The sequence below is a fragment of the Peromyscus maniculatus genome, chromosome 9 (assembly GCF_049852395.1).
Source record: "Peromyscus maniculatus bairdii isolate BWxNUB_F1_BW_parent chromosome 9, HU_Pman_BW_mat_3.1, whole genome shotgun sequence".
NCBI lineage: Eukaryota > Metazoa > Chordata > Mammalia > Rodentia > Cricetidae > Peromyscus > Peromyscus maniculatus.
In genome coordinates, this window is record NC_134860.1 from 58,587,343 (window position 1) to 58,614,416 (window position 27,074).

At 48.7% G+C, this 27,074-nt stretch overlaps 1 protein-coding gene across 9 annotated transcripts in view; it reads left to right on the forward strand.

Annotated features, from left to right (window-relative positions):
- Spata13 (spermatogenesis associated 13) overlaps positions 1 to 27,074 on the forward strand; it is a 142,031-nt gene that overhangs the window by 101,906 nt on the left and 13,051 nt on the right. For 8 of the 9 annotated variants that reach the window (XM_016004923.3, XM_016004922.3, XM_042284970.2 and 5 more), the window contains 6 exons: positions 15,779 to 15,915; positions 17,095 to 17,274; positions 17,584 to 17,769; positions 20,023 to 20,202; positions 21,651 to 21,883; positions 24,923 to 25,052. In XM_016004923.3, the coding sequence (XP_015860409.3) occupies positions 15,779 to 15,915; positions 17,095 to 17,274; positions 17,584 to 17,769; positions 20,023 to 20,202; positions 21,651 to 21,883; positions 24,923 to 25,052 (1,046 nt within the window). Of the gene's footprint in view, positions 1 to 1,958; positions 3,336 to 15,778; positions 15,916 to 17,094; positions 17,275 to 17,583; positions 17,770 to 20,022; positions 20,203 to 21,650; positions 21,884 to 24,922; positions 25,053 to 27,074 lie in introns of those variants that run through there. The other variant, XM_016004925.3, reaches the window with a different exon arrangement.

A 27,074-nucleotide genomic window follows, 5' to 3' on the forward strand; every position in this document is an offset into this window, starting at 1 on the left:
TCTGAGAAACCGCCAAGACAGCGTCTTTTAACAACAGTCCTGTGTTTGCGTCTGCTCAGTCTGAGTTCTGGTTGGTGTCTGTGGAGAGCGTCTGGGAGCAAGGTTGGGAGAAGGTGGAATATGAAGGGAGGGAAATGATGGGAGCCTTCATTTAAGTCTTGCATAACAAGTTTCCTGTGGCATGATGTATTCAAGTCCACATGACCCTGACAAACTACAATGGCTTTGAAGGCACAGAGTGGCACTTCTCCTTCAAGGCTGTTCTTCCGAGAGCACTTGGTTCTCAACTCTCTTGGTGTTTTTATTTTGAAATAGCGCCCCATTAGGTTGACCTGGTTGGCCTTGAACTTCCAACCCTCTTACCTGACTGCTGGGATTAAAGGATTGTTTTAGTTACTGTCCTGTTTTGTGATCAAGGCAATTTCCAGAAAGAAGAGTTTATTTGGGCTCAGGGTTCCAGAGGGATAAGAACCCTGGCAGGCATGGCAGCAAACAGCGGGCATGGAGGCAGGAGCATGTTTCATGTTTCCAACACAAACATGAAGCAGAGAGAGTGAACTGGAAATAGGTGAGACTGTATACTATCAGAGCCCAACACCCGGTGACATACTTAACCCAGCAGAGCTGTGCTACCTAAACCTCCCTAAGCAGCAGGGCCAACTGGGATCCACGTATTCAGATGGGGGACAGTTCTCATTCTCACCACCAGATTCCACTCCCTTGCCCCCATGATCATATCATGCAAAATGCGTCTGGTCCAACTTCAAAATCCCTCATGGTCTTTCACAATCTCAGTGCTGTTTAAAGTCTCTTCTGAGACTGAAGCCATCTCTTAAACATACCCTCCAGTAAGATCAAAAGGCAAATTACATATAATGAATGCCACAGAATACACATTACCATTCCAAAAATGAGGAATGGGGACATAGTGGGCAAAGACTGGACCATAGCAAGACTGAAATCTAGCAGGACAAATACCAAGTCCTGTAGCTCCAAGTCCAGTGCCAAAGGGTTTTGATGGCTCTCCCCCTCTAGCTCTGCTCCCTATATTCATTCTCTCTCTCTCTCTCTCTCTCTCTCTCTCTCTCTCTCTCTCTCTCTCTCTCTCTCTCTCTCACCGGTTTCACTCCCTGTGTGCAGCTCTCCCCCACAAATGTCTCACAGCTCTGGCATCTCCAACATCTGGAGTCTCCACTGCAAGCCAGGCTTCACTTTCACAGCTTTGTACAATAGCCTCTCACAGCTTCCCGCCCTCTCAGGGCCTCCATGCAGAGGCCTGTCGTCAGTGGCTCTGAAACCGTGGAGGAAGAATCAATGCCCTTCTCTCTTGAACCCTTTGTGCCTCTAAAACCGACACCATGTGGACACTCCTGCCAAGTTTGGCTGCTGGTTCAGAATGGATCCTGCCCCCCTTGGACCTCATTAGCAGCAACCTTCTTAGGCATTTGCTTTCTAGGAGCAGACAGTGCCTTAGGCTCCCTCTCTCTCAATTGGGGAGTTTAGTTGGGAAGTGGAGTCTTGCCCTGAGGGCACCTTTTCCTCCTTCCTGAGAGGAGCCCTACCTAGGCTTCTTCTTATTCACGATGCTGATCTCTGACAACTTTTCTTCCAGCTTTGCCTTGACTACAGCCTTCAGCTTCTGAAGTGTTCTTTGTCTCTCCAAACCATATATTCTGTGTTCCTTTCTGCCCTACTCGCTCTTTTACACTGTGGACCTCCATAAGCGTTATATATATATATATCCATCCATCCCATAGACTCAATACTATACAGTCTTGAAATAATGTTCACCAGAGAAATTAGTCTATTACTTTTTAAGATAGCCCCAAGAAAGTTCTCAGGTCACAGGTGAAAGGCAGCTCTCCTCCTCCTCCTCCTCCTCCTCCTCCTCCTCCTCCTCCTCCTCCTCCTCCTCCTCCTCCTCCTCCTCCTTCTCTGTGTTTGTTTGCCTGAGACAGGGTTTCTCTGTGTAACCCTGGCTGTCCTAAAACTCAACTCTGTGGAAAAGGCTGACCTTGAACTCAGAGATCCACCTGCCTCCTTCAGACCGCTTACTGGGATTAAAGGCTTGCCCACAGCCAGATTTTTTGTCAGATATCCTATGAGTAGCCTGTAGCCCAGTTGCTAGTATTTCCCCTTTGAGAGAGACCTCTCAAACCGGGCTTCCGTCATCCACCTTGCTCTCAGCTCCTGCTGAACAGACTGCTGGGCACTGCCGATAGCATTCAACCGCCTTTCCAGTCCAAAAATCGTCCATATTCTCCCAGAGAATAACACGATCCGCTTCGTCACACCAACAGCCCACTTTCTGGTACCAGCTGCTGCATAGTTACTTTTCTGTTCCTGGGATTCTCTACTCTCATGAAGAAAGAGCAGCAGTGAGTTTCGATTCCTCGGGTTTTGAACACAAGCTCACCACTTCACTTTACCAGTTGTCTTTATCGCTTTTTTAACCCATATGTGGAGGAGGATGGTCATGGGACCACTGTTTTGCATATATCGATGCATTGTTCATAAAGTTTAAAAGGCAGTGACTTCCTGTCCAGAAGAAATGAAGGAAGCACACTGTTGACAGCTGTGTCGAAATGTAAAAGAACAACTTGCTAATTTCCCTTTATTCGGAAAATGCAGAAAAGCATGGAGGAATTAAAAAATAACTCACACTGTCATCTAATGGAACCTCCTTTAGAACAAAGCCCATATGTTACATAATAGCAGATTACAAGTATTACTTTCATAGAGTAAAGCATACACATACTTACTATGTGTCTGTTTGTCAATTTGCATTTTTTACACACATATCTTTTAAACAAAAGTCCCTTCTTTAGTGATTCCATAAATTACGGTTAGTCTTCTGTAGCATCATAACTCAAATTTTTGGCATTCCGTGCTGTGAAATCCTAACTCCGTTTTCAAACCCAGTGACCTCTGTGCTTTCCTCTCTGAAATAAACAGCCTTGGGAAAGTGCTCTGCAAGGCTAGAGCAGCCCTGGGGGTTGGAGTTAAAAGCTGCACTTTTCTTTGAGCACTGAAGGCTGCCACTCGCTCCCTCCGTTTAGAATTTCCTCCCAAAAGTCAGCGCGTGGTGATGTCGCTGGAGCGACTAAGCCTGAGTCACTGGCAGCAGGCTGTTAGTTTCTGGGCAGCGCTGGCCGAGCGAGTACACAGCGCTCCACAGAGTTCCCGCAGCTGCCTGCCTGACCAGCCACCCTCCACAATGAGCTGAGGACCTGCTTCCTGGGTGACACCCTCAACCCGCTGTGTGTGTTCAAACAGAAGGATGGTAGCTAGAGGAGAAATAGCAAGATTTTGGAGTCTGGAAAGCCTTCACATGGGTATGTGTGCGGTTCTCCTGTGGGCAAGGTTGCTGACTCCACTCACTTTCTGAGCTGCAGCTCACCTCTTCTTCTCCCTCTCCTCTCTAAGCCGGTGTGAGTGTGCCTGGGAGGAAAGGGAAAAATCTCATTCCTCCCGTGAGAGAAATCGATCTTGGGTATGATAGAGTAAGAATAAGAGATGAAGTGGTAAAGAGTCAAGTGTGGACCACCATTGATGAGTGGTGGGATCTGGTGTTTGCTGTGGAATTGTTACTAGCTTTTGTTTATGTTGTTTGTTTATGTTATGTTTGTTTGTGAAATTTCTTTCTTTTGAAAGGGGATACCTGTGTGCCTGTGTGTAGAGATATGTAAGAGCTCCTTCCTGCCCCGGGGGAGGGGTAAGGCCTCCAGCTGAGAATTGGCTTTAGATATCTACTGCTTTGAAAGTCATCTGCCCTGGTGCAGCTAGTGCGTTATGCTCATCTTGCCCTTTCTGGCTAATATTTCTTTTATCCGCAACTGGGCTAGAGTATTTAAAAGCGAATTCTTTTAAATGTTTAAAAATGTTATTCTAGGAAGTTAAAAGTTGTAATCCATGCATTCCTAAGGGAAATAAGGTATGTGTTGGGGGGCGGGGGCAAGTCACAGGAAGATTTCTCCCCAGCTGCCGGGGGATGCTCTAAAAACAGATCTTGTCTTTGGTCTTGCCTTAAATAGATGCCAGAAACGTGTGCTGAGATGAATGAGAATTGTAGTTGACAGTTTGAAGGCGGGCCCAGCCAGCAGTGAGACTGTGTGTGTGTAGCTGGTGCTTTCTTCTTGGCCAGCTGAGAGAGGGCAGGGAGGTGGTCCCAGCGGCTACCTCGGGCAGATTATCCAACGAGACTAGAGTGAGTGAGTGACAGGCTCGATCATGCTGTCATCAGACATGGCCCAGCAGAGTAAAGCCAGAATAGAGGGGTTGGGAGACGACGAGGGATGGTGAGCCTGCCTTCCTGCAGCCTCTTCCACCTTGGGTTGTCTGTCAGGAGGAGTGCTCTACCCACCCCCCCATGTTACCAGAGATGCACAGTACTCCATGTTACCAGAGATGCACAGTACTCCAGAATCTTCGCTGGAGGCCTGTCCTTGGGGGATGCATCGATGGGTACTCAGCCTCTGTGACCAGCCTAGCTGTAGAGGGTCAGCCACCACCTCCTCTGCTGTGCCACTGTGGAAGGGCAGCTCTCCAGCCAGCCCGCCTGACTTCCCTACTCTGTGACTTTCACTCAAGCCATGAGCTCCCAAGAGCTGTCTCGAAGTCCTGGCACGCACAAGTGAAATCATGGCAAGTAGTGCGATCCCCTTGGAATTAATAATTGTCCAAAATAACTAAAGCCCCCATTGGTGGGTTGCTGCACAGGGCACTCTGAGAGGGCAGGAGATGGGAGAGTGAATCCCAGGGTCAGCTGGGGGGATGCTCCTCCCATTTGGTGTGGCCCTCATTTTTTTTTTTTATTTCCAGTTTTTGTTTTGGGTCTTTAAAGGTAGGGTCTCTTCGCCAGGCAGTGGTGGCACATGCCTTCAATCTCAGCACTCGGGAGGCAGAGGCAGGTGGATCTCCAGCCTGGTCTACAGAGCGAGTTTCAGAATAGGCTCCAAAGCTACACAGAGAAACCCTGTCTCGAAAAAAACCAACCTCCCCCCACAAAAAAGGTGGGGGTCTCTTAGTTAAAATGGGATCTCTTAGTCCACTCAGTCTAGTCCTGAACTCAGTATTCTCCTGCCTAACCATCCTGAGGACTGGGATTATAGGTGTGGCATACCACCACAGCTGGTTGATCTTGAGTCACAGCCTCCTCCTAGATAAATAAGTCGTGCTGATAATAGTTCAGGACATTTGTTAGGTGTTAAATACGAGTCTGGATACAGCCTGGCTTCCCTGATGATTCCTCCAACCAGCAAGGTGGCGGTTAGACCTGGTCAGTGATAGAGGGAATCCAGGAGGGATAGCTCCTCAGGTGTCAGTCAGCAAGGATGGATGTGGGCAGCCACCAATCAAAACCAGGGACCCTCAGAGGTGGGACAGCTGGCTGAGGGGACAGCAGACACTCCAGGGCATGTCATGGGTAGAGCTGAGACTTGTTACAGGGTACAGAGATGCCAGTTTCCTCTTGGCTGCTGGCCCATAGACAGGTACCCTGGGGTGCCCAGCTGCCCAGGCCACCCATCCCACCCCACCCCATCCCATCCCATCTCATCCCATCCCATCCTGTCTAGTCGATTTACAGATGAGCACAGTGATCCAGAGTGTGGATGGCAGAACTCCAGGCAAGCTGACTACGTGGTGGGGGGAGGGGGGAGGACGGATATATTCATTGGTAGCTTACTTGATGAAATTGAAGACGTAGCAAGCCATCTGCAGAAAAATGAATCCACTTCTAGAAGTTTGGAATGGTTACTTAGGGTCAGTCGTCATGTGATCTCCTCCTATCAGCTCTGGACAGCCAGAAACATGTAGCATGCTGGTGAGAGCTGAATGGGGAGCATTCTTTTTAAAAAGATCCTTAGTTGTTATGAAAAGTTATCAGTAAGGGTGCCTGTGTCTATTTCTAGGGTCTGTTTGGATCATATCGTTGGCCTGTGTGCTCCAGAAACGCAAAGATAACTATTTTCGAAGAATGGATTTCAAGGCAGCAGGACATGATAGCAGTCGTTTATATTTGAGTGTGAACGGTGTCTCGTGCTTTATTTGGTTCAGCCTGCAGCAGTGGCTCACGAATGAGTTCCTGTTAAGGTCTGTGGGACCTAGTCGTGGACATAACTAACTGAAATAGAATAACAGTAATAATGGTATAGGATGATGCATAAGACAGTGGTGTACCTGTGGGAGGTATATGGAAAGAGGTGGCTATTGTGGGGGATCAGAGCATAGAGGAGAGACAGTTAGAAAATCGGGGAACCCTCCACTAAGAAGAGACAGTTGGGCTCTAAAGAATGATTCAGAACTCTGAGCTGTTTGGGGAGGGAAGGAGCAAACAGTTTGTCCCCTCAGAGCAGGAACACCGGAGCACCCCACACCTGTGGTGTGGTGTGGCAGGGGCAGGCCACAGACACACGTTGTAGAGCAGGTCCACCGGTGTGCTGTGGGCGAGGTTAGCCTGAATACCCACTGCCTCTCAGTTCTGTCAGGCATCAAAGTCAGTGGAGGGGCCTCTGGAAACAAAAGTCTCCGCTCCCAACCCAGTTCTAGTTCAAATGGCCAGAGAATCAAATAGCCAGAAAAGGGGGGATTTTCATTTTTCTAAGCATTCTCTTCGATGTGGCAGGGAGCCATGTCCTTGGGTTTTGGAGGACCCCGGAAGAGTGGATCAGGTACGCCTGCCTGCAGCTCTGTGGACATTGTTGGTTCCCTCTGTGGGTATCAAGGGTGCTCTCTGGGAGGAGGGACTGGGCCCAGCATTTCAGCTGTAACCACAGCTGCCTGCCTGTGAGGCCGTTTCCGCTTTTGACGGGGGAAGCTGGAATAGCTTATCTCAGCCTGGAGGAAGTGGAGTGAGCGGCAGGAGGTTTTCTGAAATGTATGTTTTTAACAGACTATTCTAAGTGCGGGAATTTCCCCAAACAAAGCCTTGGGGAAATCCCCACCCGGAGCTGGCTGGCTGGGAAAGGGCACTGTGCATTAGCAAGTCTGTGGGTGACTAGCTGTCCCTTCCCAGCTGTGCCCCCTCCAGGCTCAGCCTCGAAGACTAGCTGAAGGGCTGGGTACTTCTCACCTCCGCATCCGCCTCACACAGGGGGTGTTTTTCTCAGTTACAGATGAGAAGGCAAAGGCTCAAAGATCATGGCTTTCCCAAGGTAGCCTCAATGGGACCAGACCAAGCTCTTGGGACTAGGCAGTCCATTGCTTTTAAATTAAACCTTGTCACTTTGTGCAACAATAAGCCAGCGAGAAAGAGACTCGTTTGTCCCGAGAAGAAAGCTGGGTCAGGCACTGTGGATGGGTTTGTTCTCCGGAGTACAGCCAGGAAGGGGGCACAGAACATGGCTCCTGTGCTGATGCTGTGTGATGTCATTTCTTGTCAAAACGCCCCTTCAGAGTCAGATGCTCGGTCAGAACCGTGAAGTCGGAGTTTAGCAGGATGGCCTGCTGATTTCGTGAGGAGCATGGTTGCTGTTACACCCTTTCTGATTAGGTTCATAATAACAGTCCTGTTACCAGTGGCCTTGTGAGCCTAGGCCTCGGCCCATTCTCTGTAGGTAGCACACACAGCCTTCAGCACCTATTCCTGGGGTTGCATCTGGCTGGAGGTTCCTCAGATGTCCACTAGAGAGTTGTTTCCTCATCCAAGAAGGTCACAGACTTGGAAGTTAGATGTCTTCTCAAACAAACTTTTAGAGGCCTCTGTGTAAGGGACAGGGCAATTGAACATATAAATGGTACTCCAGGGAAACAACCTTCCTAAGGACTATAGCCCACCACAGTGGTCCAACCAGAGTATTGTGAAGAACCCACTATATTGTTATCTGGAACGGGTGGGTTCTTGAAAAGGGTTTCTCCAGAATGGTCTCTGGCACACAGATCTGTTAAAAGATGAGAGTTGAGAGTCTCTTAGTTAGCATGCTCAAGGCCCAGAGTTCAGTCCCCAGTAGTGCAAAAAATTGAAGAAAAAAAAAAGGTAAAGAGAGTCCTTCCTGAATTAGGCTAAAGCTTTAGTTAGCAAGTCTCTTGTGGTGGATGAGGCCTAAGAGTCTGGGGATCTTAAAGTGGCTTTGGTTTGGGCAGCTTTGTCTCCATGTTTACAGGATGATTTTGCTGAGAGAGGGAGAATTAGTCTTCTTCAGGGATGAGCTCTGAAATGGTTACACAATGCCAAGTTGTCAGGCCTTAAATAGTACATAGGAGCAATACTAAACAGACTCGGCAGGTTGTACTTATATATACTTGTACATGAATATATTTATTCATGTATGTGTATATATGTGTGTATGTGTGTGTGTGTAGTAATAATTAAAGAGTAAGGCTGTGAATTTGAGAGGAAGTTGGGGCATAGGAAGGACTATAGAAAATGAGCAGTGATCTAACTATGTTTTAATAATAATAATAATAATAATAATAATAATGTCACAAGGAGAAAAAGTGTCTTTTCATACTTACATTTTTCAACAAAAGAAATGATATAGATAGCTGTGCCCTCGTGAGTTGGCAGTGGAGACATCAACTGATGTAGCCACCTTGGAAACAATATGGGAGCTCACAAAAATCTTGTAGCAGAATGAGCCACGCCAGCACTCTCCTGATTGAGTCCAGACCCCACCGAACTGACAGCAGGGCTTCGAAGCGATGATGAGCAAGCGCACTCGTGCAGATGGGAGCATTGTTCTCAGTGGCCACGAGGGACAGGCACCCGGTGTGCCCAGCCACACGGAAGCAGAGAAGCAGGACGGAAGGGGAGGTACACAGGGCCTTCCGCGGAAGGGGAGTCTGACTTGGACAACACGGACAGACCGGGCGTGCGTGCGTGCGTGCGTGCGTGCGTGCATCACGCTGAGTGAAACACTTGCCACACTGCAAGGCTCATGCTGCATGGTTTGGACACAAACTATCTGAAGCAGAATCACAGAAACAGGAAACGGAGGTGGTTGTCAAGGAGTGGGCAGGCGAGAGAAGGGAAGGAAGTCAGTGTTTGTATAGGGGTTCGGTTTTGCAGGATGAAAGGGTTCTAGAGGTGCCTCTGTAGCTGTGGGCGCAACGGTACCCAACTGTGCTTTAAAGGGGTTAAGCTGGAGCTTAAAAAAAAATCACAATAAAAAGGAAAACATGACCTCTTCAACCGTTGGTGGTGGTCTACGCATATAATCGCAGCATCGGAGAGGAGGAGGGAGATAGGAGGAGGCCGCTGAGCTGTGTCCATGGTGAGACTCGTCTCGAAACACCCAGCCAAAACAAGCACTCCTCTTTTTATTTCCCTCGGCTTTGCTGAAGTACACTTTGAGGATTTATATTAGCTATTTATTACACAAAATTACTGTGAGTTAACAAGTCACCCCTGCTAACTCCCATCGATAGCAGAGGAATTCGAAGCCTTTTGCAGCTTACAGGAAGTGACTGCCGAAGGACAGGGCCCAGGGAAGAGGTTGCCCACAGAGCGGAGCATGCGCTCTGGCAACCCTCAGGCACGCGCCAGGGTTTTTCAGCCGCGCTTTCCCCATTAGCGGTGTTCAGCTCAGCTGAAGATCATTTACTGCAAATGTCTGGCACCAGTCGTACCACTGAAGCAGGATGAAGTCAGTCCAAGGAGGCCTTGGAGGCTGCAGGGAAAAACCACGGGGGAGCTTTTTGTGAAACCATGAGACCAGGATTTGGGGTGTAGGGTGGAAGCAGCGTAGAGCACGGCCAGGGAGGGAGATGGAAGGCGTGAAGAACTGCTGCAGATGTGGACTAACTGCGGGAGTTTCTAGCTGTAATCTCAGGTGGGTGCTGGGCTTTGAGCCAGGGAGACCTGGTGTCCATCCTAGCCTGGCCCGGCACGGCGTTACTCAGTTGTGTGACTTCTTGGAACTCTGCTTCCCCACTGGCCGTTTGCAGCCTGTTTGGAAAAAGCACCGAGTGTCTGTGTCTGGTACCTACCAGGTGTTTACATGGGATGCTGAGCATGCAGAAATAAAGTCTCTCTGCCTCGCCCATGGGCCTGGGAACTGAGTCCTGGGGGTTAGCAGGGACTTAAAATCCTGGCTGCCATTAAGGTCGTGAAGGACAAAGAAGGAAGGCAAACCGAGTCAGGATGCTGTGAGGCCTCACTGGGAGCCAGGGACAACGCTTAAAAGGGACAGGGGCTAACAGTGACTGCTGTTCCCAGAACTGTGTAGAAATATTGAAGTTTTGGTACCAATCCGCATTTACTGTCTGTCACACAGATTTTTAATCTTGTTACCAGGAACAGGCATCACAGAGGTGGCCAGTGCTGCCCTGGAGTGGGAGGGAGAAGATATGGGCCATCGAGGTCCCACCACACGGCACCCAGTGAAAGAATATTCTGCACTTCTGTACAGTTTTCTTTTAATCATTTTATTTATTGTTTATGCATGTGCATCTGGAAATCAGGGGACAACCAGTGAGAGTCAGCTCTCTCTTTCCACCTTGTGAGTCCTAGGGATAGAATCAGGTCCTCAGGCCTGGCTGTGGGTGTCTTGACCACGGAGCCATCTTGCCAGCCCCCAGTTTCATTTCAGAATGCATTTAGTTATTTATACTGCTTGATTAACTGTGACAGGGTCTCCATACTCAGCTCAGATTGCCCTTGACCTTGTGGCAATCTTCTTGCCTCTTCCTGAAGATTCGGTTTTTAAATGGGATGGTCAAGAAGCAGGAGTCTTGTCCGAGGAGGGATGTCATATGGAGGAGGTCAAGGGGATCAGGATGCCATCAGAACCAGGGTGACATGGTGTGGGTGTATGTGGTCAATCTCGGGGCTTTGACTCTCCCCTGTGGCTCATGTGCAGAGATACAGTTTGAATTAGGAGTGATGTCATCGCTGCCTGAAACAGGCAGTGGGTGGGGTGAGGCAGGGAGGCCAGCAAGGGGTAGCTGAGTGAGCCTGTTAGGGTGACCCAGGCTAGTGCTGGGAGACAGGTGGGAGCTGGCTGGGTTCTTGTCCCCTTTGGAGGGCAAGGCAGAGTCCAGGTAGGATGTGAAAGGCAGGAGAGGAATGTGAATGGCCTTTGAGTCTATAAACCGTGGAAAGCTGCTCCCATTATAGATGGCAGGACTGGATGGCAGGAAAGGGGTTCCTTTCCTATGGTTCTTTAGCCAGAAAGTGAAGCCGGCACAGCATCCTGGGAAGTGTTGACGTAAGCGTACCTGCTTTGCGGCGTGCACTTGTGTACCTGTGTAGCGATGGATGTAGGGAGGTTGGCGTGGTCCTCACTGCCAGCGTTTGCCATCCCGTCCTCGTGCTGGGCATCTTTCCCTACACATGTCTTCTGCCTCTAGCCACGCCCACCCCAGTGGGCTGGTAGGGAGACTGAGTCGGTGTACTTGGGCTAATGGAAGCCACCTTGCTTCTGTGGTGCTCAGCAGCAAGAGCTCACTGTGGCGTCGAATCTGTCTCATGACCCAGTTCATTCTTGGGAGCGTTTATGGCAGCAGTTCAGAGGTCATTTGGTCATTTGTCCTTGTCACTTTGCATCCCTGTCTCCTGTGAAGTCTAGCGCTTTTTCCAGTGAATCCTTTATATTAGACTCCTGTCCATTGTGGATTCTAGATGATAGTTACTGGCTTAGGGAAAAAAAAAAAAAAAAAAAAAAAACAAAAACGGACTTTCCCAGCAACAGGCAGATCGGGTGGCAGAGTTCTCACTGGTCAGCATTGTTCAGTGGTTCTTTGAGGGAGAAAATGTCATTTTCAGGGTTTTGCTCCGACTGAGAGGCCCAGATGCCTTTCTTTTATTTTTTTTTAATCTGGCTCAGCCAAAGCTGAAATGTGATAAGGAGAAATGCTGGCGGTGTTGGGCAGGGCCAAGTCACTGCTGGCTGGCATCCAAAGATTCCTGCAGCTCTGGGCCCCGGCCAGATCAAGGGTTTGTCGATATGCTGCTCACCCAGGATCGTTAGAACCTTTTAGCTGTGAACCTGGCAAGCCCCACCAGGTCTCTCCGCTGCAGCCTCCCTGCCCCCCACCTCGAGTTCACAAAGGCTTTTATCTTTAGTGCTGTCTGTGGTGCCCGAGACAGCTGACTTAGGCAGGCAGAAAAACTGCTCTTACTTCCCGAAGGCTTCCTTCCTCAGCATCCCACACATAGACCCCAGGATCGTGCCGCAGATCACGTAATAGGCAACCTTCCCCTTCTGCACCTGCAAGGCCTGTGACCACAGAAGGGGGATGGAAGTTAAGACTTCAAGGGAACAGACACTGTCCTATGAGCTTGAGTGTGTTTCTCAGACTGCTGAGGTCTAACTTCCTCAAGACCACACACACACAGAGAGAGAGAGAGAGAGAGAGAGAGAGAGAGAGAGAGAGAGAGAGAGAGAGAGAGAGAGAGCGCCCTGCATCCCTGAAAGGAAGGGGAAGCTGAAGACTCACATCACACATGTACATACACCATGACTACCCCTGTCCATGCCCTTCCCCTGGGGAGTCAGAAAGACACCAGACTCAGGGACAGTGTAGGAGCTCCTGAGAGTGTTCCTGTGCCTCTTGGCTTTCGGTTCAAGTTCAGGAACACCTTGACTCACACCCCCGAGGCACTTCCAAGGCAGCTCACGACATGGTAGGCAGAGCTTCTCTGGTTACCATCAGAGGTGGGAACCGAGGCTCGGGTGGGAGAAGGGACCTAACACTGCAGGAAGCCAGCAGCCACTGGGGGCCAGAGCTCCCATTCAGCTGTACCACATCAGCGTGTCCAAGATTCCTGGACTCATCAGCACCCGGGGCCTCGACAACACTGATGGATATACATCCTCTGAACTAACAGGCCGGCTCTGAAAGAGGGGTCACCAAAGCAACACAGTGGGTTTGCACGTGGCAGGGGACCCCAGCCTCAGGGAACAAGGCACGCAAGCATGGGCCTGTGAGCAGGCCCAGCCAGGTCAGATGCTGCTGGAAAAAAACTGAGTTGAGCTTAGGCTCACGGGATGGGCCAACCCAGGGTGGGCTGACTGCTGCAGAGGGGCCTTCTTCACGCCATGCTGCTTCTTCCTGTGATGTCCCGTTGACCAGTCCTTCCAGAGCCTTGTTGAGCTCATCATCCTTTGCTCCCAAGCATCACCCGTGGGCTCCAGTTCCTCTCTCTTTCCCCAGCGCAGCCCCTTCTCTCCCCAGCTCCCACTTCCCTCCTGTTGCTGCAGAGTCGTTCAGACCTGCCCTCGTTGCAGCCTGCCAAAATTACCTTTCTGAAACTTGCCATGTAAGGGAACCCTGGACTACAAACTTACTACCCAACTCAAAACCCAGAAAGAAGCAGCCAGTTGGTATCCCATGCCTGTGATCCAGCCCTTGGCCAAGGCTATGAGTTCCAGGCCAGCCTGGGCTAAGTAGTGAGAGTAGTCATAAAACCACACACTGAAAGAGTGTTTGTGGCTTTCTGTTGTCCTCCCTGGGAGTCGTCTTCCCATTCTCATCTTTCACTCCTTATCCAGAGGACCCCTGGCCACAGAAGACACATCCATGGAAACATGAAACCTCCTATCAACTCTGGCATGTACTATGTTTTCTTATTTGTACTCTAGACACAAGGTTCAGACTGACATAATAATAAAGAAATACAACAGTAATAACAAACATATACAGTAGGAATCAAGAGTATTTGCCTAGCGTGCATTGAGCCATGGGTCTCTCTGTGGCACCTTAAATAGAAGCCCGCAGTCAGACATAGGGGTTGTTTATTTCTGGAAATCTCCACTTAATTTTTTTCAACCATGTTCGCAAGTAACGGATATCCTTGCAAGTGAAGGTTTGGATGAAGGGAGTCTTTGGTCATGGAGTCAAGTACGATGTATGCTTCCAATTTTGCTGCCATCTGCTCTTGGTCAAGGGCTGTCTCAATGCCATGACTGAGGTGGTACAGCCCCACCAAAGAGCCTTTCTCGATGACATTATTGTCTCTTTAAAGCCTCCCTGCTGCCTGTGTGAGCCAGTTTCCAGCTTGAGTGCTAAGCACTGAGCCCCCTTTGCTCTCCCCAAAGCTCCAGCTCACCAGCTGCTGGTCTTGGCCACTTGGGGCAGATGAGCTTTGTTCCATGTTCCCAGCACCCAACCGACCTCCTGCTGGAGAAGATGGTGATGGAGATGTCCCTGCTCCTGTACCAGTGGAAGGCTAAGCCAGGTGTCTCAAGCACTCAGCAATGGCGAAAGGAGCCCTTTGTTCCTAAAGAACATCTGGGTACCCAGATGTTCTAAACAAAGCGCTACCCCATCTTTTTTTATTATTTTTTATCAATTATTTTTAAAGGGTTTTTTTGATATTATGATATAATGATATCATTTCCCCTTCCCTCCAAACACTCCCATATACCCTTTTTTGCTCACTTTCCAATTTATGACTTTTTCATTAATTGTTACATGTACATGTGTACATGTATACACATACATTCCTAAGTACATACCTACAGTCTATTCGGTCTGTATGATGTTACTTTGTACTGGCCATTTTGCATTGGATAACCCGTTGGTGAGCCCTTCCCTGGGGCAGACTGTCTCCCGCTCTCAGCAATCCTCAGTTGCCTGTAGTTCTTTGTGTAGGGCTGAGACCTCATGGGTTCCTCCTTCTGTCCATGGTGACATATCTACTGTTTTTGTCCCTTTCTGCTTATTTTAGATGGTCATCTTGGTATCTTTGGTTATTACTAGGAGACACAATCTCACAGCAAACTCCCTGATCCTCTGGCTCTTACAGTCTTTCTGCCCCTATCCACAAGTCCCCTGAGTCTTAGTTGCAGGAATGTTTTGTAGATCATGACCTCTGGGACCGGGCTCTACAACTCTGTATTTCTCTTGGCTGTGCTTTTCTATATTGGTCTCTGTCTGTTGCAAAGAGAAGTTTCCTTGCTGAGGGTTGAAGACTACACTTCCCTGTGGGTGTAAGGCAAATGTTTAGTGTGTAGTTAGGACTTATGCTGGCTTAGCCAAGGGGAGGGTGTGGGTTCTCCTCCAGCATCCATGACCTCACTGGCTCTGGGTACCGCCTCCATCTGTGAAACTTCCTTTCTATTGTCTTGGTGAAGATGCCCACGGTTTACAGTTCTGATAGTGAGCACCATCCCTTGTGGGTGGGTGAACTGGGAGGAAGAACAGCCCACTCTGACCCCGTGGACACCTCTGGCCTTGGTTGTCCTGTTCCCTCATGGGCCGCAGAAGAGTGTGTTTCAAGAGTGATGAAATTCTCATGCTCTTTACTTCAACATATTGCTTGAGAACGTTATTATGTTCCTGTTCCTTTTTGTTTTAAACAAGGTCTCACTCAGTAACTTAGGTTGGCCCCTAAGCTGTAGTGATCCTCTTGCCTCTGCCCAGGTTCAGGAATCACAGCTATGAACCCTCATACTTGGCTGTTATCTGTATTCTTTATATCCGCTCTGGAGTGGATTTCCCACTACACCACAAGTAATTCCCTCTCCCTTGACTCACAAAATACTTGTCGGCAATATCTTCAAAGATGCTGGGACACTGGACTCCAGCTGTTCTTGGCACCAGCTGCCACCTCAGGGCTAGAGTTTCAGTGGGGATTTCCTAACACGTTCCTACTCTAGGTGAGAGAAAATGACCATTTTCCTTGAGGAACGATACCGTTGGCCACTTGTTTTGCCCTATAAATGGGTTGTTGTTGGCTGTATCTTGCTCTGTAACCCTGGTTGGTCTGGAACTCACTGTGTCCTCAGATTTGCTTTGGTCCCCCTACCTCTGCCTCTGCCGAGGTCACAGGTGTGAGCATCATTTAAATGTCTGCATCCTTTAAAACACATCTTCCCTGGTTTTTCCCCTGCAGTCTCTTCAGATGGAGGTGCAGAATCTTCGGCCTTAGTGGATGACAATGGTAGTGAGGAAGACTTCAGCTATGAAGAACTCTGCCAAGCCAACCCTCGGTACCTGCAGCCAGGCGGGGAACAGCTGGCCATCAACGAGGTACTGGCATCCCACGTGTACCAAATGTTTGATTGATTCTTAAGGCTGATTAGTTCTTAGCATCTCCTGAAGTCTGCAGCTCTGGCTAGCTGGTTTTCAACAGAGCTTCTGTCATTGTCCAGGGATGTGACTGTCAGTAACAGCTTTGCACGCTACTGAGTCATCCCATAAACACTAAAGTGAGGGGCTGCTGATCTTCAGGGCTGGCTTTTCAGCTTTTTAGATGGGCCCAGTTATGTCAGGTGATTCTCACAGCTGCTCTCCGAGGTAAATGGAAAACACTTGTCTGCATTTTAACCAACACCCTGAGGTCAGGACTGGGCCTGGTGTTGTGTGCTTGTGATGCCAACTACTCTCAAAACTGAGGCAGGAAGCTCGAAAGTTCAAGGCCTCCCTGGACAGCTTATGGAGACCCTCCCTATCTTACTTACATAAGGGCAAGATAGTTCAGTCATAGAGTGCACAAGGCTCTGAGTTCTATTCCCAACACTCCAGAGAAAAAAATGAACTCATTTGCTAGCAAATGGCAGAGCTAGAGTTAACCATGTGTTTCACATTTCCAGTCGGGTGTTGTTTTCCTACTACCCTGAATTTAGGACAATCATTTTGTTCTCTCTTTCCCTTTCAATACAGTGCTCAGTGACTTAGGCGATTCTCAGCACTTGGTATGGGAGGTATTTCCTCTGAGATGAGGGGCTTGTGGGAGTGTTCTGGGCTACACTACAGAAGGCTATGCACTGACGTATGGTGACCAGGTGTAGTAAGCACATGTATTGTTTGACTGGCTTATCATGATGTGACCCCATTGTCAGTCAAGGGGTCCCATATATCTGTTTTCTGAGACAGTCTTGCTGTAATGACCCACACTAGCCTTGGACTTGTGATTGTCCTGCCTCAAACTCCCACATGCTGGGATCACACACAGGTGCCACCACACCCAGCACGTATAGACGTCTTTTTAAGGTTGATCTGAGTGTCCCTTTCAGAGCAGGTCACATACACCTACTGATTCTGTTTTCCTCTGTTGATTTCATGTAACCAGTTTACCTGGAGTCTCTCCAGACAGAGAGTAGAAGATGTCAGGTGGCCCTGAGAATGTTAGGCACACCTGACGTGAGGCTCCTTTCGGTCTGCCCGCCTTGCTGGATGGCTAAGCATGCTCTCCCGTCTCCATTCCAGCTCATCAGTGATGGCAGCGTGGTCTGTGCAGAAGCACTGTGGGACCATGTGACCATGGATGACCAGGAACTGGGCTTCAAGGCTGGGGATGTCATCCAGGTCCTGGAAGCCTCTAACAAGGACTGGTGGTGGGGCCGGAATGAAGATAAAGAGGCCTGGTTCCCTGCAAGCTTTGTTAGGGTAAGCGTGGCCCTCTGTGTTTTCCAGGGGTGTTGGTGGGAGGGGGACCGCACAAGAGTTTGAGACAGATCTCAGTCTTCACCCGGGCCCGGTTCTTCTGTCATTGTGTTTAATACCACGCATAAGCCAGAGCTGTAAGAAATAAGGTGGCAATAGTGAGAATCTTAACGAAACTTGACGTTGCTACTGCCCCGGGGCACCATGACTTGATGGCTCGGCACAGAGAGCAGAAGCCAGGGAGGTGTTTGCCTTGCCTCTGCTACGGCTATCTCTTCTGTAAGCCGCCTGCCTCCTGTGTGTGGCCTGCAGCTTCGAGTCAATCAGGAGGAGTTGCCGGAGAGCTGTCGCAGCTCCCATGGGGAAGAGCAGGATGAGGACACCAGCAAGGCCCGCCACAAGCACCCTGAGAGCCAGCAGCAGATGCGCACCAACGTCATCCAGGAGATCATGAACACTGAGCGCGTGTACATCAAGCACCTCAAGGACATCTGTGAGGTAAGTGGCAGTCGGAGGTTGCCACCTCCTCCAACCCCATGCGTCCCCTCAGATTCTCAGGCAAGGTGCCGAGTCATTTCTACACAGAATGTGGCCCCAACGTCAACGTCGGTGATGTGGCCATGGTCTTTTCAATGATTGGTACATTCTTTCTAGGGGAGGAGTCGGGGAGACAGAGTGTGACTGTGTAGGGATTCCTGGGATTATGGGCACTGGCCACCGTGTCCAGCTGTTACTCAGGAGTCTCGTCCTGGTTTCAGGGAACTGACCATTAGTAGATGCCAGACGGGAAGGCTGCTTCCTCCAAGCTGGTTTTCAGTTTCTGGATCAGGTGAGCTGTGTCGCTCTGATGACGTCAGCACTGCTCATTCAGCTGACATCACTCAGGGCTAGAGACAAGCTCAAGTCAGGACAGCCTGGTCCATCATGGATGAACCAGCTGCATAGCCTGCTGCTGCTCACCTCTCATCTGCAGAAGTGTGTGGTGAAAGAAGTGTCTTCAGAGTGGCGTTTCGGAAAAGTCACAGTTTCCGGCTAAGCGTTGCCAAGCACCCACCATGGACTGCCCCATTACCCGGCTCAGCAACTCACAGCAGTCTCCCTGGGCACAATATCCTCTTAGCTGCCCATTGCAGATGAGGAAATGGAGGCCTTGAAGTTAAGAAGCAGGGTTGGCGGACAGTGTGCTCCTGAGCGTGGACTCTGAATCATCACAGTGTTGTATTCTCTTAAGATTCAGACAAGAATAGAGTGATTTAGGGCTTGGGGTGCAGCACTTGCTGTACACGCAGGAGGACCTGAGTTTGGATCCTGCGCATCCACATAAAAAGCTGGGTGTGGCAGCATGTGTCTCTGACCCGTACAGGGAGGCAGAGATGGGCAGATCCCAGGGCCTCTCTGGCCAACCAGTCTAGCCCAAACTGTGAGCCCCAGGTTTAGTGAGAGGTCCTATCTCAAAAAAAAAAAAAAAGTGGAGAGGTGATTGCAGTCATAGGTACCTGAATGGACAAGCCTTCCCACACACTCAGGCACAATGTCTCACCACGCACGTGAAGAAGGCAGTGGTTTATAGTTACTAAATGGTCTGTTTATTCTGTTTAAGCATGTGATGCTACTCTGGAGGTTATGTGCATTTGTGGCCTTTCCATCCTGTGCCACTAACTGTCCCAAGCCAGAGCACGGCCCTGATGATGTGCACAGAGAAGAAGTAGTTATCCCTCTTGGAAGGACTCAGATTAAAGAAGTAAGGGCTCGTGCTATATAATGAAATCAGGTGATGATGGAGTCCTTGGTGTGGATGTTCTTGGATCTTTGCTGTGATTTAATAGATCAAAACCACACATTGGCTAAGGTTATCAAAGCTTGACAGCAAGCCTTCATACACTGACGTCCCCCACCTCCGTGGCCTGGAAAATTAGAATCTAGAAAATGAGGCAATATGAAGCCAGGCATGGGCTCACATCTGTAATCCCAACTGTGGGTAGGAAGAGACAGGTGGCTCCCCAGGGCTCTTGGATCAGCCAGCCTAGTCTACTTGGAGAGTTCCAGGCTAGTAAGGACTTTGTCTCAAACAAAAAGGTTGTCCTCTGACTGTCATACAATTATGAACGTACATGTACCCCCACAAACATGAATGGGCATACACATAGCACACACAGTGGCAATGTGAATTTTTTTTTTTTTTTTTTCGAGACAGGGTTTCTCTGTGTAGTTTTAGTGGCTGTCCTGGATCTTGCTCTGTAGACCAAGTTGGCCTCGAACTCACAGAGATCCACCTGGCTCTGCCTCCCAAGTGCTGGGGTTAAAGGCGTGCGCCACCACCGCCCAGCTGGCAATGTGAATTTTTAAACTCTGCCATTTGAAACTCACTTCTGGAAGCTTGAAATCCAGCCATATGAAACTCTTCACTTTGGTTTTGTTTTCAAAATATTTATGGTGAATTGTAGTTGTAGACGTATGATTGTCTCATCAGGGCCCCTCAGAGATAAAAATAATTTTCTCTAATTAAAATCTACTCCGGCTTGGGAATAGTGCCACATCTCTGTCATCCCATCACACAGGAGTTTATGTCAGTAGGATTGCAAGTTTGAGATGAGCCTGAGCTACATAGTGAGATCCTATCCTAAAAATAAAATAAAATAAAATTCAGCCCAAGACCATGGCACTGGGCCAAACCACAAACAGAAACAACAACAAACTGCATTGTTCAAATATCTCTGAACAAATAAAACGGTTTGCTTTTGTCTTTTGCAGGGCTATATCCGACAGTGTCGTAAGCATACGGGAATGTTCACGGTTGCGCAGCTAGCCACTATTTTTGGAAACATTGAAGACATTTACAAATTCCAAAGAAAGTTTCTGAAAGACCTTGAGAAACAGTACAACAAAGAGGAACCTCACTTAAGTGAAATAGGATCCTGCTTTCTTCAGCACGTACGTCACTGGCCCTCCCTTGATCACATCCCGTCAGACAATAGCATAGAAAGATGCCTCCACCAAAAACACCCCAGAGGTTTCTTCCGTTGGCTCACGGGCCGCCTTTAGGTAGACAGGATTTTTTTTTTCTTCCCCAGAGAGTGAGTGATCCAAGGTCACATGCTCCTAGGCAGATGGTAACACAATCTCAGCGTTTCCTCTGGTGACCTGAGTTGTTGGTTCTTACTATTTAGCTCGACTGTAACTGCAGTGAAAGATTTTGGGGAATAGTGCAAGTGGTGCTAACCGTGGTAGCCATATCCCCTCACTTCCTGGGTGCTGGACCCCGAGGTTTTCTAGCGGCAGGGGGCTAGAGCTGGAGGGGTGGCTGGGCCTCCAACTGCTGAGCATGGTGGTTCCATAGGAAAGCAGGCAGGAATGGGTCCCTGGGTACCCAAGCATCCTTGAAACCCTGAAGTCCTGTGCGGCCAGAGCAGCCTAGGCCTGTGGGTGAGAAAGGAGCTCAGTGGGGAGGCTTTGGAGGTGAGCCAAGGCAGGGCAAGAGCGGGCAGGTGAGTGGCTTCCATTACAGGAGGGTCTTACCGCTCTCACCGCCAAGGTCAGCTCTGCCGGGTGATGGCCCAGAAGCCAAGAAAAGGAAGACTTGCTAGAAGGGGTATTTTCAAGGGGAGCCTGGCCAGGCTGGTTGTGCCAGCAAAGAAAGAGCAGTGGTCTCCAGCACCTGCGTCACAGAGTTGGTGGGGGTAGGGACATCAATCGCAGGGGGTGGGTGTTGGGTTGGTGGGAGACCTGCTGCATTTAAGCTCGGCCAAGCCTGCATGGCGGGAGGAGGAAGCAGGAAGGAAGGGCAGTTGTGAGTGCATGGCCCCGCAGCTGAAGCTGGAGGAAAGGTGGTGTGGCCAGGGATGGGGACTTGAACCCCGTGACACAGGGCTTTGGAAGCAGTGTCCACCCAGTCTTGAGGGACAATGGGCAGAGGAGAGAGGGTAGCCCCGAGCCTGGGAGAGCAGGCAGCCCGAAGGGGCAGCAGTGTGGCTGCACCTCAGAATGAGAAGTCTGCGGGAAGGGAAGTAGGCAGGGGCCTTTCAGTTGGAGAAGCCAGGCCCAAGGGTTAGGCCGTGTGCCGGCAGCACATGGTACCTCCAAGCCAGAGTTGGAAGGAAGGGGGCCAGGATGGAGAGCCAGGCCTCAGAGCATCGCTTCTCCCCACTCGCTGCAGGCTAGAGCTGAGTGAGCACAGGTGGTATGGTCTCCCATCCCTCTACCCACCCTTAAAGAGAACCCAGTTATCCACCACCCATAAATGGTCTGCCTACTGACCAGCCATGAAAGCCACTGCCAAGCATGGATGGCCCCTGGGGCCTTGGCCTGCCCTCCCTCTTCTCCAGGACTATCCTCAGAGATGGCTCAGAGCCGCTGACTGATGAGACTGCCTTCCCTTCCAGCAAGAGGGCTTTGCCATCTACTCCGAGTACTGCAACAACCACCCAGGTGCATGTGTGGAGCTGTCCAACCTCATGAAGCAGAGCAGGTACCGGCACTTCTTTGAGGCCTGCCGCCTGCTCCAACAGATGATTGACATCGCCTTGGATGGCTTCCTCCTCACACCGGTGCAGAAGATCTGTAAATACCCGCTGCAGCTGGCCGAGCTGCTCAAGTACACCACCCAGGAGCACAGGTAAGCCGAGGGCCGCCCAGGGACCACGAGACTGAGCAGCAGCCAGCCTGGTGCTTCTGGAGTGGCAGGAACAGCTGGTGCTGGTGCTGGTGTGGTAGCATTGCTACTTTGCCACTGAACTTCGTGGAAGAGGGTCTCAGAAGTTTGCGGTGTTTATCACTGTAACAAGGTATGGGAAGACACTCTGTGACATCCAGAAATAGAAAAACAAAAGAATGCTGAAGCTGGTTTGTGAGTACATGGAGATTTGGTGAGGGCTGGTTTTGTTGTTCTTACTGTTGATTTAGTTTTGCATTTGGGTTTTTGAGATGGGTCTTGAAATATAGCCCAAGTTCATCATGATCCTGTCTGTTTCCTGGGTGCTAGGGTTATAGGCAAGCACATCACACCTGTCTGCACAAGGATTTTCTCTTAGTTATTATCTGGTATAATTTAAAATATTATGTGAATATCCTTTTGTAGTTATTTAGTAGTAAATCAGTTTTTAATTTTTAAAAGAAAGAGACAGCTAGGACTATAGTGGTCCACTTTATTCCTAGGCGATCTGCTTTTAGATCCCAGGGAATTCCTGAAACTATGGACAGAACTGCGTCTCTACATGTATATATGTGTGTGTATGTGTACACACAGTGCTTTTCTGATGCATACACACCTATAAAAAGATAAAAGAGCTGGTCATCGTGGCTCACTCCTATAATTCCATCACTTTGAGAAACTAAAGCAGGAGGATTGCTCTTGGTTCAAGATCAACCTGGGCTACATAGAGAGTTTTAGGATAGCCTGAACTACAGAGTACAGTTCTGTCTCAAAAAGAAGATAAATTTACGAATAAGATACTATAAGAGATTAACAGTAACTACTAAAAGAACAATTCCAACAGTATATTATCGTAATTTCAACTTGTGAATTATTTCTGGGGTTTTCCGTTTCATGTCTAATGCAGTTGACAATGGGTAACTGGAATCTAATGAAGTGAAACTGGATAGAGGAATGTAGGAAGATGTCCCGAATCTGGATAAGGGGTAGGATCTCTGCCTGGAGAGCTTGGAAAGTGCCTCACCTCTGTCCTTGCTGAGCTCCCGGGCAGAGACAGGGTTAGGATCAAAAGGTAGAAGTGGGTAGGCTACTGAACAGACCTAGTCAGGGTACACCAAAGGAATAAGGAGGAAGAGGCTTATTGAAATGGATAAAAGAGAAAGACAACTGTGTAGGATCTTTCTGTCTCAGATATGGAGATCAGAAGAGCTTAGTAGAGAAAAAGAAGGAAGTCAGGAGAACCTCAATTTGTAGAGCTTCTCTAAAAAATAACAAATGAAAGGCATGGTAGTCGTGACTTGGGGAAAATAAATAAGAGAGCTGAGAAGCGAAGCAAAGCCTTCTGGAAACATGGAGTGGCAGCGTAATGCTTTCCAAGGTGGGCAGCTGTGACCACCACACACACTCCGTAAGAGGGGGCTTCACCCTTTAAAATGTTCTTACTATTTTATCATAGGGGTGCGACCTGCATGCCACAGCACACATGTGGAGGTCAGAGGGCAACTCTGGGGAGTCAGTTCTCCCCTTCCCTCTTTACCTGGGTTCCAGGGACTGAACTCAAGTCACAGGCTTGCACAGCAAATACCTCCACTCACTGAACCATTTCGGCTGCCTGATTTTTCTCTTTGGAGGACATTTTTTTTCCTATGAGCATTTGCAGATTTTGATTATTTTCCAAACTGTTTGTTTGTTTGTTTGTTTGTTTGTTTTTGAGGCAAGGTACTGTTAAGGTGATCCTGGCTGGCTCTGAACTTGCAGAAATCCTCCTGCCTATATCCCTGAGTGCTAGATAGGCATTAACTATCACACTTGTTCCAGTTTGTGTGTGTGTGTGTGTGTGTGTGTGTGTGTGTGTGTGTGTGTGTGTGTGTGTGTGTGTGTTTCAGGACAGGACTCATTATGTAGCCCAGGCTAACCTCAAGCTCTCCATCCTCCTGACCTAGCTTTTCATGTGCTGGGATGACAAGTGTGCACCACCGGAACCAGCTTTGGAAATGTTCAAAAGAGAAGGACATCAGGACTCTTTGTTTTTTCATTAAAGTAGAATGGGGGAGAAAAGATTCTAGAAAAAAGCAACAACAAAGCCCCTTAGATTACACTGTTTTCAGGGGGCTTTTAGCAAAAGCATCATCCCATTTCTTTGGGGGCCTCCCAAGTCTTGGGCAGTTTCACAGCATGTTTGTTTTGTCTGCTCTGCCCCGAGAACAGGCCTCTCTCTGAGGGCAGGACCTGCTCTGTGGACAATCCTGCAGACTTCCCAGGAGTCCAGTTCTCCTGTGTTCTGTTCAGAGCTTCTGTTCTCAAGGCTGTTCAGGAGGATTCTAACTCAGTCCAGCAGGCTCCCAGCTGTGTCCTAACCTGAGCCCAAGCAATCCAGCCTGTAAACCAGGTTACTGGTTTTTACATCCCCACACCACTTCTGCTGAGCAAAACCTGAGTGTAACGCTTTCTTACACTAGACACACTGTGTCCTGGCCTCCTTGCAAATGAGGATTTTGATTTTAGGGTTTTCAGAGCTTAACAGTTTTAGAGGCATGGGCTGGGGGGCTACTGGAAGACCATCATACTTTATTACTCATGGTCTCTCACGTCCCTTCCTAATCAAGGAGAAGCTGAGACTTCATGCAGGTGGTTACTCTCACAACAGCTAGGGTTTTTAAACAGCTTTACATAGCAGAACTGGTTGTGTTGAAATCAAAGCCGAAATGAAGACAGTTCTCTGTACTAACGAAAATAATTCAGAGTTGGTTTCTGTGGCATTTACTTTCATTCATGGTGATTTCTGGGAAATGAATGACAACATTCTTATTCCAGAAGAATTGTGAATCGTGTCCTCTCAGCTCACTTAACCTGTGCAGACTGTGGTCTATTCATCGGGAACAATGGCTCTTGCTCAACGCCTTGTCTAGACTATTAGCATACAAACCAGGGACAGAGCGCATTATTTTGTCAGTCCTCGCTTGTGAGTTGCATGCCTCACAGGATGAACTTCCTGTTTTGCAGCGATTACAACAATATCAAGGCAGCTTATGAGGCCATGAAGAATGTGGCCTGCTTGATCAATGAACGCAAGCGCAAGCTGGAGAGCATTGACAAGATTGCCCGCTGGCAGGTGTCCATCGTAGGCTGGGAGGTGAGTGGCACTCAGACATGCACAGTGTGGCTCGTGGCTCCTGCACCTTGGCCCCAGTGACAGCATTCTGTGTTCTGGATGTTCTGGCTTTAGAGGTAGATGTACCTGATAACGGTCTGTGCATTTGGAGGAATTTGGATGAGTGTCCAAGTCAATTCTCTTGCTTTTATACAGTGCCTACAGAGAAATAGAGTCTGAGTAGGTGAGATAGACTAGAGAGTCAAAGTGACAAAAAACATGAGCTTAATCCCCAGGGCCCACATAGTAGAAGGAGAGAACCGAACCCTACAAGTTGTCCTCCAACCTCCACATGGGAACTGACACACCCACACACATATACTTGTGCACATACACAAAATAAATAAAGACAATCAATTCGGTTTTTTGTTTGTTTGTTGTTTTCTTTTCTTTTTCTTTTTTTTTGGGGGGGGGGGCGGGGCAGGGATTGGGTTTCAAGACAGGATTTTCTCTCTGTAGCCCTGGCTGTCCTAGAACTCTGTAGATCAGGCTGGCCTCAAACTCATAGAATTCTCCTGCCTCTGCCTTCTGGATGCTGGGATTAAAGGTGTTGCACCACTACCACCCAGTTTAAAAAAAATTTATTAAAAGTCATTAATATATTGCTTAGCGCCTGGTCCCCCTGACATGGAGAGCCAGCTACACCAAAGCAAGGGCACAGTTCCCACAGTCATAGAACACAGTGGGAGGAGCATGGGGACTTGAGTCATGGTGACACATTTGAATCCTGTATGATCTAAGTAGATTACCTTTTATCATTAAGTTAAGGAGGAAAATATTACTTTTTAGGCTACATGATTGTTATGTAATAGTACAAATAACCCTACTTGATAGGGCCCATAGTAATGGCCCAATGGGTATACTTACACACACACACACACACACACACACACACACACACACACACACACACACTGTTTGCATTGCCTCTATTGTGTTCACCACTAATTACATTGGTGAACTCAGTGGATCCTCTCAATAATCCTTAGAAGTAGGCACTTATTTAACCCAGGGGATAGAGGAAAGGACCTGAAAGGTTTAAGTACCTTGTCCAAGGCCGCATAGCTAGAGAGTGGCAGAGCTGGATTCCACCCCAGGAATCCATCAGGCTGCGTAGTCTGTGCTGGACACCTGCACTGAACCACAGTAGTTCAGAACAAGCTGGTGCTGCCATTCAGATTGCTGCTGAACCAGGTAAGGTTCACCCACATCCACCAGCTGGTCAGAACTGGTTTTCCTGGCCTGAGAAGGTGTGGGGTGAGAAGGAAAGAAATGGGCTGAAGTTAATGAGAGCAGGGACAGCTGAAGAGAAATGCTCTTCCTTGGGAGCCCTGAACATACCTCCGCCATCACTGTCTGAGCCCTTGTTTTTTAAGTGAAGAATCTGGGGCACAGAATTGCTCCAGGAAAGGAAATAGAAGAAATATTTTGGAGTCAAGCACTTTTGCCTCCAAAACATGCTGTGTATCTATTGGGATTAAAGGAAAATGGAAAAAATTTAACTGAAGGCCAGCTTCATACCAAATTTGTTAGGGTGATGTTGGCATCATCCACTCAAGATGTAGGGGAGTTTTTCTTTCCAACCTTAGGTTCTAACATTTAGAATGCTGTGATCTAACATTGGAAATAATCAAACATTAGATCATTTCATTAGAATTTACTGAGGACAAATCTCATGCTGAGGGGCCGCAGTAATTACCAATCTCCTATCAGCTACCCCTCACATTGGTTGCTCACTGGCAGCCTGGCCTTTTATTCCCAGGACCCTAAGCTTGCCCCTCCAGGGAGTGGGTATACACCTGACTCGGGAGCCCTACAAGTCAGTCATACCATGTCCCCGTCAGCGAAACCTCTGCTTCTCCCTTATTCTGACAAATCAGTCTTCATTAGCTCCCACTACAGATGTTGTGGGATTCCACTACTGTAGCATGTTTTTTTTTTTTTTTTAAATAGATCAGGAAGACAACTTCAAGTAACAGAGATAGGAAATAAAGAGCAGCAAAG